The following is a 16,992-nucleotide window of genomic DNA, read 5'->3' on the forward strand; positions in this document are numbered from 1 at the left end:
TATCCCACCCCTCTAGGTGGTCACAAATCACCGAGCTGATCTCCCTGTGCTATGCGGCTGCTTCCCACTAGCTATGTATTTTACGTTTGGTAGTGTATATATGTCCATGCCACTCTCTCACTTTGTCACAGCTTAACCTTCCCCCTCCCCATATCCTCAAGTCCATTCTCTAGTAGGTCTGTGTCTTTATTCCCGTCTTGCCTCTAGGTTCTTCATGACCTTTTTTTTTTTTTTCTTAGATTCTATATATATATGTGTTAGCATACGGTATTTCTTTTTCTCTTTCTGACTTACTTCACTCTGTATGACAGACTCTAGGTCCATCCACCTCACTACAAATAACTCAGTTTCGTTTCTTTTTATGGCTGAGTAATATTCCATTGTATATATGTGCCACATCTTCTTTATCCATTCATCTGTCGATGGGCACTTATGTTGCTTCCATGTCCTGGCTATTGTAAATAGAGCTGCAATGAACATTTTGAATTCTCTTTTTGAATTCTGGTTTTCTCAGGGTATATGCCCAGTAGTGGGATTGCTGGGTCATATGGTAGTTCTATTTTTAGTTTTTTAAGGAACCTCCATACTGTTCTCCATAGTGGCTGTATCAATTTACATTCCCACCAACAGTGCAAGAGTGTTCCCTTTTCTCCATACCCTCTCCAGCATTTATTGTTTCTAGATTTTTTGATGATGGCCATTCTGACTGGTGTGAGGTTATACCTCATTGTAGTTTTGATTTGCATTTCTCTAATGATTAATGATGTTGAGCATTCTTTCATGTGTTTGTTGGCAATCTGTATATCTTCTTTGGAGAAATGTCTATTTAGGTCTTCTGCCTATTTTTGGATTGGGTTGTTTGTTTTTTTGATATTGAGCTGCATGAGCTGCTTGTAAATTTTGGAGATTAATCCTTTGTCAGTTGCTTCATTTGCAAATATTTTCTCCCATTCTGAGGGTTGTCTTTTGGTCTTGTTTATGGTTTCCTTTGCTGTGCAAAAGCTTTTAAGTTTCATTAGGTCCCATTTGTTTATTTTTGTTTTTATTTCCATTTCTCTAGGAGGTGGGTCAAAAAGAGGAGCGTAGTAAAGATCCCGATTCAGTAAGTCTGGATACAACATGGAAATCTACATTTCTTTTTAAGTGCTAAGGTGATTCTCATGATTAACCAGGTTTGGAAGCAGCAATGCAGTAAAGGAAGTCTGAGTTGGAAGAGGCTTGAGCTCACTCTGTGGATGGAAGTCTAGCTTTGTGGAACTCTTGAAGTCACCTAACCTTGTACGGGATCAAAGAAGTACAAACTCATCTCAGTGTCCAGGCCCTCATTTTACAGATGGGAAAAAGGGGGCCTGGAGATGTTAGCTGATTCAACCAAGGTCACACCCTAATTTTTAGATCCAGAATTATAATTCAAACATATTTCTTTATTTTTATTGGCAAATAACTTGCTTATGGTGAGACAAATGGCCACATTCTTATTTCAATTTGCAGAAACATTTCACAGAGTTACAGAGGATCAGACTGCCTCTTACTCTGAGAATCGGAGATGACCAATACTATTGATACTATGAGTAACTCATAAATATTTGATATATAAAATATTAACCAGGTCATACAATTACTAGGGAAAAACCCCTTTCTATTGTATGATTCAAATATGAAACAATCTATGACTCCTAAAAATAACTTACTTGATACCAAAATGCAAAATCGTTTGCCAGGAAGATAAATGAATTATTTATAAATTAACTCTAAGAGAAGAACTATTTGAAAAGTGTCTAACTGAAATTTCAGAATAATCATGAACACGGCTAATATACAGAAAAGATTTAGCAGCTGGCTGATGTCCCCTGCTGCATGGGGACAGAGAGAGGCACAGGGAGGGGTCATGGAAGGCCATGCTCCTCTCTGCCTGGTCCCCCCTTGCCTATATGTACCACCATGTGCTCCAGCCCCCTCTCTATGCCTTTATTCAGTGTTCCTTTCACCTGTGCCTTCCTTCCTCCACCTCTGCTTGTAAACATCCTACTCACCTCTTCAAGGCCAAGTTTAAATTTCACCTACTCAGGACAGCCTAATGCCCGGAACCACCACACAGCTCCCTGAACTATGGTCTGCTGGTGTTTCCTTAATGATCGAATAAATTTTACAACCCACACAGGTATGCTCTGCTAGTTTTCAAGGATGCAGAGATGCTGCTGTAATGATTCATGTGTTGTGACACATTAATTCAAGAGCCATACATTAATTCAGTTGAGCAGAGTGATTAAGAGAGAAAATGCTGGAGCTGGGGGCTGGGTTTGGCCTGACTGTCACACTCTACCTTTGGAATCTCAGGCAAATTACTTAATCTCTACCTCAGTCTTCTCATCTGTAAAATGGGGATCATAAGAGTAATTACTCTGAGGGTTATGGTGAGGATTAAATGAGTTCACTGTGTTCAAAGTGCTCAGAACCCTATGTGACCCTCTGGAAGTACTCAGTAACCGTTAGCTCTTACTATACCTGTTAGCATTACCATTCTTTCCCATCAACTGACACTAAAACAGTACTCTCATTGTGAGGAGCCCACATGGTTTTTTGAAGTCGAAATGGTTCCTGCTTAGGAACCACTGTGCTCTCTGTTCTTGCCTCTTTTATGGCATTTATAATATTTTTCCTTCTGTTTCAGTATCTGTGACATGCTTTTTATCCTCTTCTACTTGTAAAATCATGTCTTCTTCTTTGACTCTTCATAGACCTTGAATTCAGCAGTAGCAGAATAAATGCTTATTAAATAAGTCAGTGTTTGTGCGGCAGAACTTAAGCCAGTTGCTTCACTCTCAAGAGTCATATGGGAAGAAATGGAGAGATTGCTACTTTAATACTCCCAAAGTTTTTTTTTTTAAATCCAAAGTCCTTTATCAATGCAGCCTGATGTGCACTTTCTTGTTTTAAAGGGAGAGAACCAGAGGCCTGGTTACCATGTGTTTCTGATATTCCGTTTTAAAAAGACCTGATCACGATTTCCTTTCAAGGCTTCCTTTAGGAAACAAAAACTAGTCGAGGGCAGAATATTTCTCCATTTTATGTGAAATATACTGGAGCCACAGAGATTTAGGCAAGAGAGAAAGAGAGACCGGTTTAATTCAGGCCATGAGAATGGCCACTGTTAGGCTCAGCTCAGCTCCAGACAACAAGAATGTATCCGGGCACAGGAGTTGGGTGTTGACAGTTTTAAGCTGTATAAAGCATTTCAATATATAGTCAACTCTAGATCTGTTGAGCTAATAAAGGAATAAGAGACCTGGATAATAGGAAACAGAAAACACTCTGAAGTTAATTTATATCTGGCTTTAGAAGGCATCACCTGAACAGATAAACAACAGACTCAGACACACACTCCTTTGCTCTAGTTATGCCTCCTCCAACCTCCTCTCACGAGGACCTGTTAGAAGAGCCTGGAGCGAGCTGGGCTGCAGTATGAACAGGGCTTGAAGTGCAGAGGATAATCCACCAAGCAGAAAATCCCATTAGGTTCTCAGTCTCTTGAGCACAGGAACTGGGTCTTCCCTGTTCACTGCTAAAGCTCCATCGCCTTGCTCAGAAAGCACTTAGTGACTATTTTTTGAATGAATGAGTGAGTGAATAATTTGAAAACTGACTATATAAGAAGATTGCTGCTGATAAACAATCACAGATGAGCCGGCATGCTTTCCCTCTGAAATGATGTTCAGTGTGGTGTGCTTTCTGGGATGTAGGAATGCAGAACCATAGAATTTTATCCTGTAGGATTCCTCAGAGGTCATCTAAGTTCTCTTGTGTGGAAACACGCAAATTTCTTTCTTTCAAGGGCCAGATACTGAACATTTTCAGCTTTGCCGCCCCTAAGGTCTCAGTTCCAACAACTCAACAGTGCCTTTGTAGCATGAAAGCAGCCTCAGCCAGTACATAAAAGAGTGGGCACAGCTGTCTTCCAATAAAATGTTATTTACAAAAATAGGTGGCAGGCCAGCTTTGGCCCAAGGGCCACAGTTTGCTGACCCCAATCTCATGGGCCCTTGTGATTTCAGAGGAAGACACTGAGGCACATAGAAGTCGAGTGACCTCCCTGAGCACACGTGACCAGCTAACATTAGAGCTGGGACTACACACGGTTCCCTACTTAGGATAGTTTGACTTACAATTTTTCAAGTTTACAGTGGTGTGAAAGCAATTGGCATTCAGCAGAAACTGTACCTCAAATTTTGAATTTTGATCTTTTCTGGGGCTAGTGATAAGCAGTAAGATTCTCTCTCGTGATGCTGGGCAGGGTCAGCAGCCGCAGTTCCCCGTCAGCCACCGCATCACGAGGGTAAACAACCGATACACTGACAACCATTCTGTACCCAGACAACCTTCTGTTTTTCATCTTTGGTACGGTATTCAATAAATTAAATGAGATATTCAACACTTTTTTATAAAAGAGACTTTGTGTTAGATGATTTTTCCCAACTGTAGGCTAATATAAGTGTTCTGAGCGTGTTTAAGGTAACTAGGCTAAGCTATGGTATCTGGTAGGTTAGATGTATTAAATGCATTTTCAACTTATTTTATTGGCACTTAACCCCATCGTAAGTGGAGGAAGATCTGTAGGATCCAGATTTATCGACTCCAAGCCAAAAGTCTTTTTCTTGTTAAAGGAAAATCCATTATTCACTGATTCAAATATTCACTGTGAGTCTGCATATACCAGGCATGGTACTAGGCTCTGGGAATACCTGAGTGAACCAGAGCAGCATGGCCCTGCTCTTAGAGAGCTTACAGCAGGGAGAGGGCAGGAGCAGAGCCATTACAATTTGGTATAAGAAGTGCTACCACGGGAGAGGCGCAGGATCAGGATACACAGGCACCACTACAAGGCAAGCAGCAACGTTTCCTCCACCCTGTGTCGTTGAAGTTTCCATGCGGAGGCCCTTGAGAGCACCACCAGCACGCTCCTATTTCAAGTGTTATCATCTCCTTCCAAGTCCCTCGTTTAATTCTCTGAAACTAGGAATTCTCACTATGTGATGGAGCATCAGATACACAGCTTATTTAGTTTGTAGGAGTATGGATTATCTCCACTGACCTTTGATCTTTCCAATTAAAAAGTTCTTTGAGTTCACAATCTGATCCATATCTGAACGGATGGTGCCTTCCAGGCCTTTCGTCAGAGCCCTGCATTCCTCCTTCAATGCACTTAATCCTTCTGAAACTTGATGCCGAACCAGGTTGTAGGCCTCTTCGAGGAGCTGCAACAGACAACAACACATAAATCGGGGCTCTGTTGTGTGTCAGCACCTGAGGGAGTCAAGTAGAGGCGGGCGGGTTAATTGCAGACAATCGCAACATAAACAAAACGGCACACACATTCTAATTTGGCTTTCAAAGTTTGAGTCTGTTTGGATTAGTCCTCATGTAAGTGAGACTGAGCAGACTGGGCAGTTCTCCACCCAGGGAAGGAATTACGTATTAAAAAAAAAAAAAAAAATACCCTAACAAGAGAAGGGAAAGGAATGTTCATTTTGAGTAGCACAGCTGCAGAGCAAAATCATTGCTTACACCGAACCAGGCCCTCTTTCTGTCGTTCTTCTTCCCCTTCATTTTAGGCAGGATGTCTGTCTGAAGGGTTGGCATGAGCTCCTCCATCACCAGGTTACTCAGGATCTGTCAAGAGGAAGAGAGCCTCAGAGCTGGTTTAGTTGGTGACGCCAAAATCTCAGCATCAGGCTAACTGAAGGTGTCATAACTGGCCACCCCCGTCCTGGCTACATAAGATTGTCCTGTGCTACATGAAATCCGTTAGGTTAATAGTTTAACTCTGGGTCTGAGGCCACAGAAATCTCTAGGAAGACAATCCTAGATGGTAAACGTTCTTAAATATCTGCAAGGAACAGTCACGCCTGTTGACATTTTCCCATCGGAAAGGACAAATTCCTCAATTCAAACTTCTACTAGTCAAACTAGAAGAATCTAGCCCATTTAGGATAAGAGGGGGAACTTCAATTATAGATAAGGGTATCCTTAGCAAAACTGTGAAGGGGGTCAGCCTTGGTTTTGGTGGCTTGAGTTCTTGTCTGTATCCCCTGAGATCATTGTTTCCCCTGGAGCTTTCTTGGGATCTGCTCTTTGTCCCTACTGCACTCTAAATCCCACCTCCATCTTCTTTAAAGTTTAGAAAAAGAAGGGAATAACAAATACTTTGGAACAACTGGACATTGGTGGGATGAGTAGAATAGGGGCGGGGGTTGCCTACACTTTTCAGGGTGTTTTTTAAAAAATATTGGTCCCAAGTCTTTCCTAAAATTTTGCTTGGCTCAATGAAAATGTTTCTTTTGAATGTGAGCAGTGATCTACATGTCCACACATAATGCTCCAGGTAACACTGGTCCTTGCTCTTCATATTCATTCCCCCACAGGAATTGGAGCAGTTTTGTTGTTTAGATTTAGATCTACCATGAGTTTTGGGGCTCACAGCTCAGCTTTCAATATCAGGCTGCAACCCAAGATTTATAACAGAACAAGAGTAATTTGGGGAATGGAGGCAGGCAGAAAAGTAGAGACTCGTCTGACATCTGTTTAAAATAATATTTGTCCAAAATAATTGACCTTCTCATAAAAACGCAAATTAAGCTTTGGGCAAAACTTTCTTTGAGGTCACTGGTCAGCCTCATGCTAGTGGAAATACTCATGAGCTCACTAGATTTGCCTTTCACCAGGGTTCTGTTTACAGCGGGATGTAAGAGTCCAGCTGAACTGAACAGGGTGGAGGCGGGCGAGTCACCCAGTCTCCCTGTGGGCTCCTTGGAGAGAAGGCTGCAGGTCGGTGCAGCCAGTGGGGTTCCATCATCTGCGATGTGGAACTTCGGGTGTGACAAAGATTATAATAGGGGTAGGATTTCCACTAGTCCTAGTAATTCATTGTTGGGGGTGTTTTTACTTTTCTTAACCACTTTTGGGGGGCAGTCAAGAGGTGAACCAGCATTTCTGAGGAGTTTAAGAGGAACTTGACATGTGCAAACTCCATAGAAATCAGCAAGTCCAAAAATTAGGTTCAAGTACATAATCAATAATTCATGAACCTCATCTTGCCCAGTGGAGTAAATTCTTGTTTGGAACACATTTGCCCAAGAGTGATGGAAGTGCTGGCATGGGGAGAGTGGGCTGAGAGAGTAAGGACGCTGAAGCCAGAACTTCAAATCAATGGGAAATATTGTCTTAGTTTAAAAGTATTAAATTCAAGAATCATAATAATTGTCCAAATTCATCCTTTTGCAGAGATTGGCTTGAATCTGAGCATGAGTGTGAAAGGGATTTGAAAGATGAAAATGTTATACCGTCCAAAGAGAAAGAACATTCCATTTGGGTGGGCTTACAGTTTTCTTTTAGTCTTTCCCATACAATGTTCCAAGAAATTTGGTTCTATTTTATAACTTAAGGGATTGGAAAGGAAATATGTCTGGAAAAAAAAGGAGGGGGATGGGAGTGGGTTGAAGCGGGGGTAGGGGGTTGGTGATGAGGGAATAGCTCTGGGGCAGGCAGAGGCCAACTCTGTCTCATCCCAGCAGCTCTTCTTCCTGTAAACGTCAGCCCCACCACATCCTGACCTTGTGAGGATCCTCACCTGCCCAGGATCTGCTCTGAGATTCCCTACCTTGGTCAGCCCTCCGTGAGCAGGGTCCAAAGCCCTGGGGCTATCGGAAAGAAAGTAGCTAATCTAATAAAACCAATCATACTAATGAAGAAGTTTCCCCAACCTTCCCTCTTCAGAATAGAATCCACTGAGTTTTACCATAAGGAATCTAAAGATATCTCTCGTGCTTTAAAAAAGGGGGTGTGTGTAAATTTAATTGCTGGGATTTAACTGGGAGATTTTAAAATTCCACCACACATGTAAGAAACCAAACCTGGCATTAGGTTGATCGAAACCAAGAAACGCAGGCCCGCTCCCTGAAGGCCACACCACGTGTTACCTTCCAGATGCTGCAGCTGTGAGGAAGGTGTGAGGCCCAGAGAGACTGCCCTCCTTCCTGAGGGTGGCCCCATGGTCTGATCAGGTCGTTGGCCCTGTCCCCTTTGTGTTACTCAGCAACCATGGGTGAAAGAATCCATTTAAACGGGTCACATTCAAGGTCATTAGACAAAAGACAACCTATGGACAAGGCCTAAAAAAATGTAGATAGTCTTCTGGTCTTGAAACCACCCTGATCTGTGGGAATTTTGAGTTGTTCTCTTGGCCCATCTGGTTAATTTAAAGGCAAATAATAAGTATACCACATAGCTTGTACTTACATTTTACAAAATGCTTTCCCTCATGACTTCATTTGATACATTTTTTATTAAGTAGAAAATATATTGATGCTTTTACTGGTGTACAAATATTTTCACCTTAATAGTCTGTCAGGCAAGTTATTCTAAGATATTTGCTTTGCCTGGACACTTGCCTAAAATAACCATCACCACGAGGGCATGCCATACTTGCTGTGTGAGTCATTACTATGAAGATAATAATGTAACAATGCTGAAAATCTTCTAAATACAGTCCCCTAGGGTAGAAGGGGTTAGGACAATGTTATGATTAAGTTCTTAGCAGACATGAAAAAAAATGCAAATAAATTCAGTGCTTTAAACAAAAGATGTCATGTTCTCAAACTCAGCTATGCTACGCTATGCCCTTTTCTTTTTTTTTTTTTTTTAAATTTTATAGCTACTTTATTTATTTATTTATTTATTTTTGGCTGTGTTGGGTCTTCGGTTCGTGCGAGGGCTTTCTCTAGTTGCGGCAAGTGGGGGCCACTCTTCATCGCGGTGTGGGGACCGCTCTTCATCGCGGTGCGCGGGCCTTTCACTATTGCGGCCCCTCCCGTTGCGGGGCACAGGCTCCAGACGCGCAGGCTCAGTAGTTGTGGCTCACGGGCCCAGCTGCTCCGTGGCATGTGGGATCTTCCCAGACCAGGGCTCGAACCCGTGTCCCCTGCATTAGCAGGCAGATTCTCAACCACTGCGCCACCAGGGAAGCCCTATGCCCTTTTCTTTAACTACTTGGTAGCTTCTTTGGGGCGCTGACCTCTTTTTTCTGTGGGTCGTAGGACAGACACTGCTTCAGCTCCACGTGCAAGCGGTTACAGTGAAGCTTACCCTCACCAGGCCCCACACAGGAAAGTCTTGAAAGTTATTTCCTTTTACCAGCTTCTTAAAGGATCACCTGACATGGCTCAAAATGCATGTCTGTCACAGACTGGCTTTGTGACTTGGGCCAACTTCTCCGAATGTTCTTTCTCTCGCCTGAAGGGTCCTGGACAAATTATCCTGAAATGTCCTTCCAGTGCTCACATCTTATGAGCCCGTGATTTTCACCAAAGAAACTTAGATTCCTGGGGGAGCAAAACTCCATATTGGGTCACTTGATAACTCCAGATTTTACTGATTTCTTCTCTGGTTTTTGTTTTGTTTTGTTTTCCCCTTTAAGGTATTTTTTTATACAGCAAAATTAGCACCTTCCTGTGACTGCTTTGTGCTAATGCTTTATGATGTCCATATATGAACAGACCCACATATGTGCCCACACACAATTCTAAGGCTGCCTTGTTCTCTGGATGTTTCTAGGTATGTCCTGCTTCACTACCATGGCAAGGGATGAGTCATTTCATTCTTTGACACCTTACAGCAATTCACACCTATCAGCCCAAAGTAAAGAGCAGAAAGTCAACAAAAGAAAACAAACTCAATACTTAACTCCCAGAAAGGACTTAGTACCTGCTTTCAATGCAGTCGTGAAGGAATGTGAGCTGATGTGAGATTTCAAATGAAAGAAAAAATTAAGTACCCTAGCTAAACTCAAGGAGCTAAATAACTGTTTAACTTGGTATAGTCCCATGGTTGATGTTGATCTTTCACTGGACCAGAAGTCGGAAGCCATCATTTCCTTTGCCATTTATCCACTTAGCATGTGACCAAAACAATCAGCTTCACAAGGCAAGGACCATGCTGCCTTGTCCATCTCTGGTTCACTAGCACCCAGCATAGTGCCTGGAATATAGCAGCTCAATAAATAATTGTTGAATGAATAAAACTGGGCAAGTCACTTAATCGCTATATTCCTCCCTCAGTTTTCTCATTTACAAAATGGAAATAATAACTGCTTTACACATCTCATGAGACTGATACAACAAACAGAGTTAGGATCTGAACATAAAAAGTATCATACAATGGCATTTTAATACTGGTATATCTATTAAATATGCATGTTTATATAACAGGCCAATCAATGGCAAATGGTTCAGCCTCCCCTATGCTTTCATTTTTCTTTTTGGCATAAGTATGGCTAGTCCTTAATCCTCTCAGATGTATAAGTGGATGTGCTTCCTCCAAATATCAGAAACCAAGAATTGATTAAAATTCTTGAGTAAGTCTCAGGATGGGAAATAAATGAGTTTAGAATCCACCAAAAAAAAAAAAAAAAAAGAAAGAAAATAAACAAATGGGACCTAATGAAACTTAAAAGCTTTTGCACAGCAAAGGAAACCATAAACAAGACCAAAAGACAACCCTCAGAATGGGAGAAAATATTTGCAAACAAAGCAACTGACAAAGGATTAATCTCCAAAATTTACAAGCAGCTCATGCAGCTCAGTATCAAAAAAACAAACAACCCAATCCAAAAATGGGCAGAAGACCTAAATAGACATTTCTCCAAAGAAGATACACAGATTGCCAACACACACGTGAAAGGATGCTCAACATCACTAATCATTAGAGAAATGCAAATCAAAACAATGAGGTATCACCTCACACTGATCAGAATGGCCATGATCAAAAAATCTACAAATAAATGCTGGAGAGCATGTGGAGAAAAGGGAACCCTCTTGCACTGCTGGTGGGAAATGTAAACTGATACAGCCACTATGGAGAACAGTATGGAGGTTCCTTAAAAAGCTAAAAATAGAACTACCATACCACTCAGCAACCCCACTACTGGGCATATACCTGAGAAAACCATAATTCAAAAAGAGTCATGTACCACAATGTTCATTGCAGCTCTATTTACAATAGCCAGGACATGGAAGCAACCAAAGTGTCCATCAACAGATGAATGGATAAAGAAGATGTGGCACGTATATACAATGGAATATTACTCAGCCATAAAAAGAAATTGAATTGAGTTATTTGCAGTGAGGTGGATGGACCTAGAGTCTGTCATACAGAGTGAAGTAAGTCAGAAAGAGAAAAACAAGTACAGTATGCTAACACATATATATGGAATCTAAAAAGAAACAAAAAAAGGTTCTGAAGAACCTAGGGGCAGGACGGGAATAAAGATGCAGACCTGCTAGAGAATGGACTTGAGGACACAGGGAGGGGGAAGGGTAAGCTGGGACGAAGTGAGAGACTGGCATGGACATATATACACTACCAAATGTAAAATAGATAGCTAGTGGGAAGCAGCCGCATAGCACAGGGAGACCAGCTCGGTGCTTTGTGACCACCTAGAGGGGTGGGATAGGGATGATGGGAGGGAGACGCAAGAGGGAGGAGATATGGGGATATATGTATATGTATGGCTGATTCACTTTGTTATAAAGCAGAAACTAACAGACCATTGTAGAGCAATTATACTCCAATAAAGATGTTAAAAAAAAAAAGAAAAAGAAGGGGGAAAAGGAGGAGGAGAAGATTCTGAGTCATATGGTAAAACAGTAAAGAACAGCCCACTACCATGAGAAAATGTTTCTGGCTTTAGATGTTTAATGACCATACAAAGGCAAGACACCATCTGGCATCTTCCAAATATTGTTCCCTAATAACAAATTTCACACTTGTTATTCTGGGATATGAGGGGAAATTAAAGAATAGCATTCTTGAACCCTGTATGCCTTTAATTAAATAATGCCCATACCCAGCCTCCTCTTCCTGGCTGAATCAGCTGTGTGATTGGTGTCCTTATGGAGGATGAGATCACATCATGAAATACAGTCCCCTTGGAGATTTGTAACAAAGTGCCTGGTACCAAACCAACCAAGACACGTAGCCTATGACTGACATTTAATCAGGGTCTTGGGAAATTATACTGGACCACAGGGAATAGAGTACCAGAAAAGGTAAATGAAACATATAGAAAACTATCTAATGCTTTCAAAATTTGTTTCCTTTAATTACTTCATTTATAAATCATTCCATAGATAAAGACAGCTATTTGCCAAATACTTTTCCAACAACATCTCATTTAATTCTCACAACCCTGCAACACAAACATTGTCATTCCTATTTTTTTCAGAGGAGTAACCTGAGATTAAAAGAGGTTAAATAAGTTTGGCAGGTTTTAACCCAAGTCTTCTGACCTAAAGCCCCACCACACACTTTGCACTATGCCACACTGCTCACATTTGCTTCTAGTCTGGAAGCACGAGGTCATTTGAGAGAATATGCATTTGCCAGAAAGAAACTGGAAGTAGCTCTTCCATTGCAGTTGCAGTATTTTGGGCTGCCCTATTTAGTGCCTGGTCTGGAGGTCTTTAGAGAAGGTGTCCAATAGTTTGCTGATCAAACGCTTCTAGACAATGAGAGAAATGGCCTTTGGAACCACGTCCTCCATGCTTGCAACTTTTTAAATTTGCTTGTTTATTATGACCCTGACCTCCTACCACTCAGATGGAGAATAGGATCCAAAATTCTGAGCCCCATGTTACCTGGACTTCATCCCCAGTGATCATTTCCCACGAGCCATAGTGTCCCTTCTCCTGTCGGAAGAATTGCACAGCTTCTAAAAAGGCTTGGACTTCAAATGTCGTCTGCTTCATGTAATCTAAAAGAAAGAGGCAAGGGCATTTAGCAAACAAAAACACTTTATTTTATATTTTTCCATCGTTCAGAGACCTAGCATTACCTGAATATTACAAGGGATAGAATTATGAGACACAAAAAAGTTAAGCAAGTACTGAATTCCAAATTCATTTGCAGGTGTGTATCACATGACTTGCTCACTATACCAGCTGATTAATTCTATCAGTTACTAGACATGCTGGTTATGACCAGAAGCAAATCTATCCCCCTTTATCTCTCTTGTAAGTATTTCCCTCAGACACCCAGGCACTTAGTGGCTTTATGCCACCAACTGTAACACCTCAGTAAGGCAGACTATTCCTCAAAGTGCCTCATGTACCCAAGGTATCCCCTCCCAGTTACCCAAATAAAACTCCAATTTCTCTGTGACCTGATATCAACTTTCTGTCAAAAGGACATCAATATAATAGGCTGATTTATACAAATGAAGGATAATAATTGCTAACACATACAGCAAGATACTGTTCTTCTAAGCATGTTACATATTTCATTGAAAGCTCACAAAAACCTCTGAGGTGAGTATTATTATCATCTCCAGCTTGTAGATGAGGAGACAATAGCACAGAAAGCACAGAAAGGTGAATTAATTGCCAAAGATCATATACCAATAAGGGTATGAACCCAGATAGCTTGACACAAGAGCCTGCTTCTAAGCACTACACTATACTACCTCACATACTAGTTTTTTGATTTGCCTTTCCAAACATATTGGATTTTTAAAGGTGTTATATCTGAGAGGTAATATCCTACCACAAAGGAATGGATACCTAATGATATAGGATTTTTAAGTGTGCTAAATGGCCTTCCTAGAATTCCACAAATCATACCGTGCATGCATATATCTTCATTTCTGCAATGGACTGAATGCTTGTGTCTCCTAAAATTCATATGTTGAAACCCTAATCCCCAATGTGATGATATTTGGAGATGGAGGCTTTGGGAGGTAATTAGGTCATGAAGGTAGAGCCCTCATGTTGGACTTAGATCCCTTATAAGAAAAGCCTCGCTCTCTTGCTCTCTCTCTCTTCTCTCTCTCTGTCTCTGTCCAGACACTGGATCTGCCACTGCCTTGATCTTGGACTTCCAAGACTACGGTATTTTTGTCAGAGCAGCCCAAACTGACCAAGAGAATTTTCATCACATAAAACTAGCTCATGGAGGACACAGTAATAACCAAATTATAGAAATATTAGCAGGGAAATGAATTTTAGAAATAATCTAATCTAACAATAAAGAAATCAAATCTTAGAAAATGGAAATAAAGTAGGCAAAGTGAAGTGACTGAAAGGGTCAAGTCTCCTGCCTCCTGCTTCTCCCCCAATAGGACACAAAGTTCTCTTGCTAATAGCATATGATCTGTATTAATAGGGCAATATTAGATAGGTCAGTTGAAGGCAGCTGATTCACTGGGGGGGACCTTCAGAGCTTTAAGCCAGTGGGATTGCTCAGTCAAGGACTCAATGGTTGATTTGGGGACTGAGCAGAACTAAAAGAGGATTAATCTGCTCTAAAAGGGGACAATCAATTAATGGATTGTAGATGTATCTTTTGAGATTGGCTTACTAGGTCATAAGCCTCAGGAACTTGGAAAAGAGAAAATACAACTCAAGGAATAGCCTCTATAAGAGTACAAGCAAAATTCTTCACATTGAGGATACCATGAAGCCCAGAAGCTCCACCTTCAAAAATGTGGAACAGTAACTGACATTTCTAATATCAACATAAAGATTTAGTTAAAATCTAAATCAGAAAAAGGGCATGTCCCAAGAATCAGGTTTTCAAATTGAAGTGTTTTCTTCCTTGTCATTTATTTATTTATTTATTTGGTTAGGCAATTGATTTAGTGTTTAATCTTAGAGGTTTGGAAAACACAAGTTAAGGTCTTGGTATAAAATTGACAACAAGGGGGCTGTGATATGGGGCTCAATACACTGGGAGGAACTATACCAATTGAGATGGAAACTATAATTACTACATTGAGATTCAAAACTGACTCATGTGCTCTTATTTTTAACAGCTGTTTTCATTTCCAGCCTAAGGAAACAAAGAGATGGAAGAAAATGTGGTACTTAGATGGAGTGAGTATTGCCAGACCCATGAGCCTGGGAATGAGGTTTAAGTTCTTCAGGTCCTTACAAGAAGCATCAGTTTACTTCTTTCTTCCCTAGCTGACCTCAGTAACCGGAGGAGGTATCTGAAATCATGGCCATACCATCCATATCTATATACATATATATGTAAAGAAAACCATGACACTCCCCCTGATGGTTGCTTTTTCAAAGACCTTAGGAGAAAATAACTGAAGAAATGAGATTTGGAGGCAATGATATGGGAGCCAGAGAGAAGTCAAGGAAGAAGTGGAAGAGCTAGAATGCAGCAGTGGTGCAGGATGAGGCACCTTAATATAGGCGGAGAAGAAAAGTATTAGCAATCAAATGGACCATAAAGGAAATTATAGTCATTGAACAGCAGTAATGAAGCTTAAAAGAATAAGGGCATGAATCTCCATTCTGTACTCTACCATTAAGCCAGACTTACACTGGATTTTAACTACTCTTCTTCCATATGGTAAAAAGGACCTAATCACTGATTTCATCATTAGATTTTTAGATTATAAATGGATTAAAGTAATTTATATAAAACTTTTAGAACACTATCTGTCACATAATAAGTTGCTTTATGGATATTGGTTCTCATGATTATAAACAAATTCCAATAGAAACTGCCAGATCATTAAGGAAATAAAGACAAAGGTTTGCTTTGTAAAGGACAGAACTACATTGTAATGCTCATATGATCTTCACTTCTTCTAAGTTGTTTGCAAAGGCATTGCTGAACTCAGCCAGAATGTACAGGTGTTTGAAAGAAACCAGACTTTCAGTTATTTAATCTACTTCCTGCCACAGATCCCATGGGAATAAATTCTGGGATCATAATCACCCATGCTCCTGCCAACAAGAACTTGAGAGTTAGTTCCATGGCCCCCAGAATCAACAATGGTTTTTGGTCTTTCGGCCCTCTCCTGCAAGCTGACTTAGAAAAATGGCAGGCATCAGCTCAAACTCTACTTTTCCAACATGCTGTAGTTATGAGGATGATCAAGGAGACAGACGTGCTGGGGAGAACTTAGGCATCATTAAATCCAGCTCCTTCAATTTATGGATGAGGAAACTGGAAGAAGAAATGGTTAATTTCTTAGCTGAAGGTCACACAGCTGGTCAGAATCAGAGCCAAGAGTTGAAAAAGTGGCTCTGGCATGTCATAAGCAGCCTTGGCATTCATTCTTACTTAAATCATAGACTATGAGAGTTAGAACTGATCTCAAAGGTCACCCACCCCAAGCTCTTTTCAATGCTGGGAGCCTTCAGAATCCCTGAGACACTCGTCCAGCCTTAGCTTGAATATTTCCAGTGACAGGAGGCCCACAATTTAATGAAATAGTCTTTTTTGTCACTGAACTGTTGTAATTATTTGAAAATTTTTCCTTCTGTTGGGCCAAAATCTGTTTCCATGAACTCTCATTAACCCTGCTTCTGCCTTTCAGAGCAAAATAGACAAGTTTACTCTTCTTCCATATGGTAACTAAAAGATAGCTGAGTACCCTTATTTTCCTGCAATCATTCTTTAAACAATATAGTTTGGGGATTTTTAAAAACTTGGCCCTCCTTTTTCCTTCCTTCCCTTAGTGACCAATTTGAATCTGTCAATATCCTTCTTAAATTTGGACCTAGACTGAATACAACACAAAGAGTATTGTCTAACTAGTGCAAATTATGTAAAGTAGAAAGATTACTTTCCTTTTTCTGGTCCCTAACCTCTTTTTAAATCAACCATAGCATACTGTTGGCTCATACATTTCTTGTAGTCCAATAAATCCCTACAACTTTTTCATAAAAAACCCTTGTCAATCTAAGCCTTTTCTAACCTATACTTCTGCTTTTGATTTTGAAGTGCAGGCTTTAACATTACCCCTGTTAAATTACAACTTACCGTGATCAGTTCAGTGCCCTAGAGCCTGCCAAAATCATTAAAAAATTGTAATTCTGCCCCCAGACTCCCTTTTACCTCGGTATCATTCGAAAATTTGGTGGGCTTAACCTTCTGTGTTTCTATCCAACTCACTGACAAAAACATTCATCAGATCAAAGGTGA

General features: G+C 40.7%; 1 protein-coding gene across 1 annotated transcript in view; it reads right to left on the bottom strand.

Moving 5' to 3' along the window:
- Window positions 1–16,992, bottom strand: part of NIBAN1 (niban apoptosis regulator 1) — a 163,080-nt gene that overhangs the window by 18,778 nt on the left and 127,310 nt on the right. The window contains exons 6-8 of the mRNA XM_007166954.3: window positions 12,687–12,802; window positions 5,563–5,667; window positions 5,090–5,252 (exon numbers count right to left, since the gene is read on the bottom strand). Coding sequence (XP_007167016.2) covers window positions 5,090–5,252; window positions 5,563–5,667; window positions 12,687–12,802 — 384 coding nt within the window. The remainder of the gene's footprint in view (window positions 1–5,089; window positions 5,253–5,562; window positions 5,668–12,686; window positions 12,803–16,992) is intronic.

Source organism: Balaenoptera acutorostrata, chromosome 1, assembly GCF_949987535.1.
Source record: "Balaenoptera acutorostrata chromosome 1, mBalAcu1.1, whole genome shotgun sequence".
In the NCBI taxonomy this organism is placed as follows: Eukaryota; Metazoa; Chordata; class Mammalia; order Artiodactyla; family Balaenopteridae; genus Balaenoptera; species Balaenoptera acutorostrata.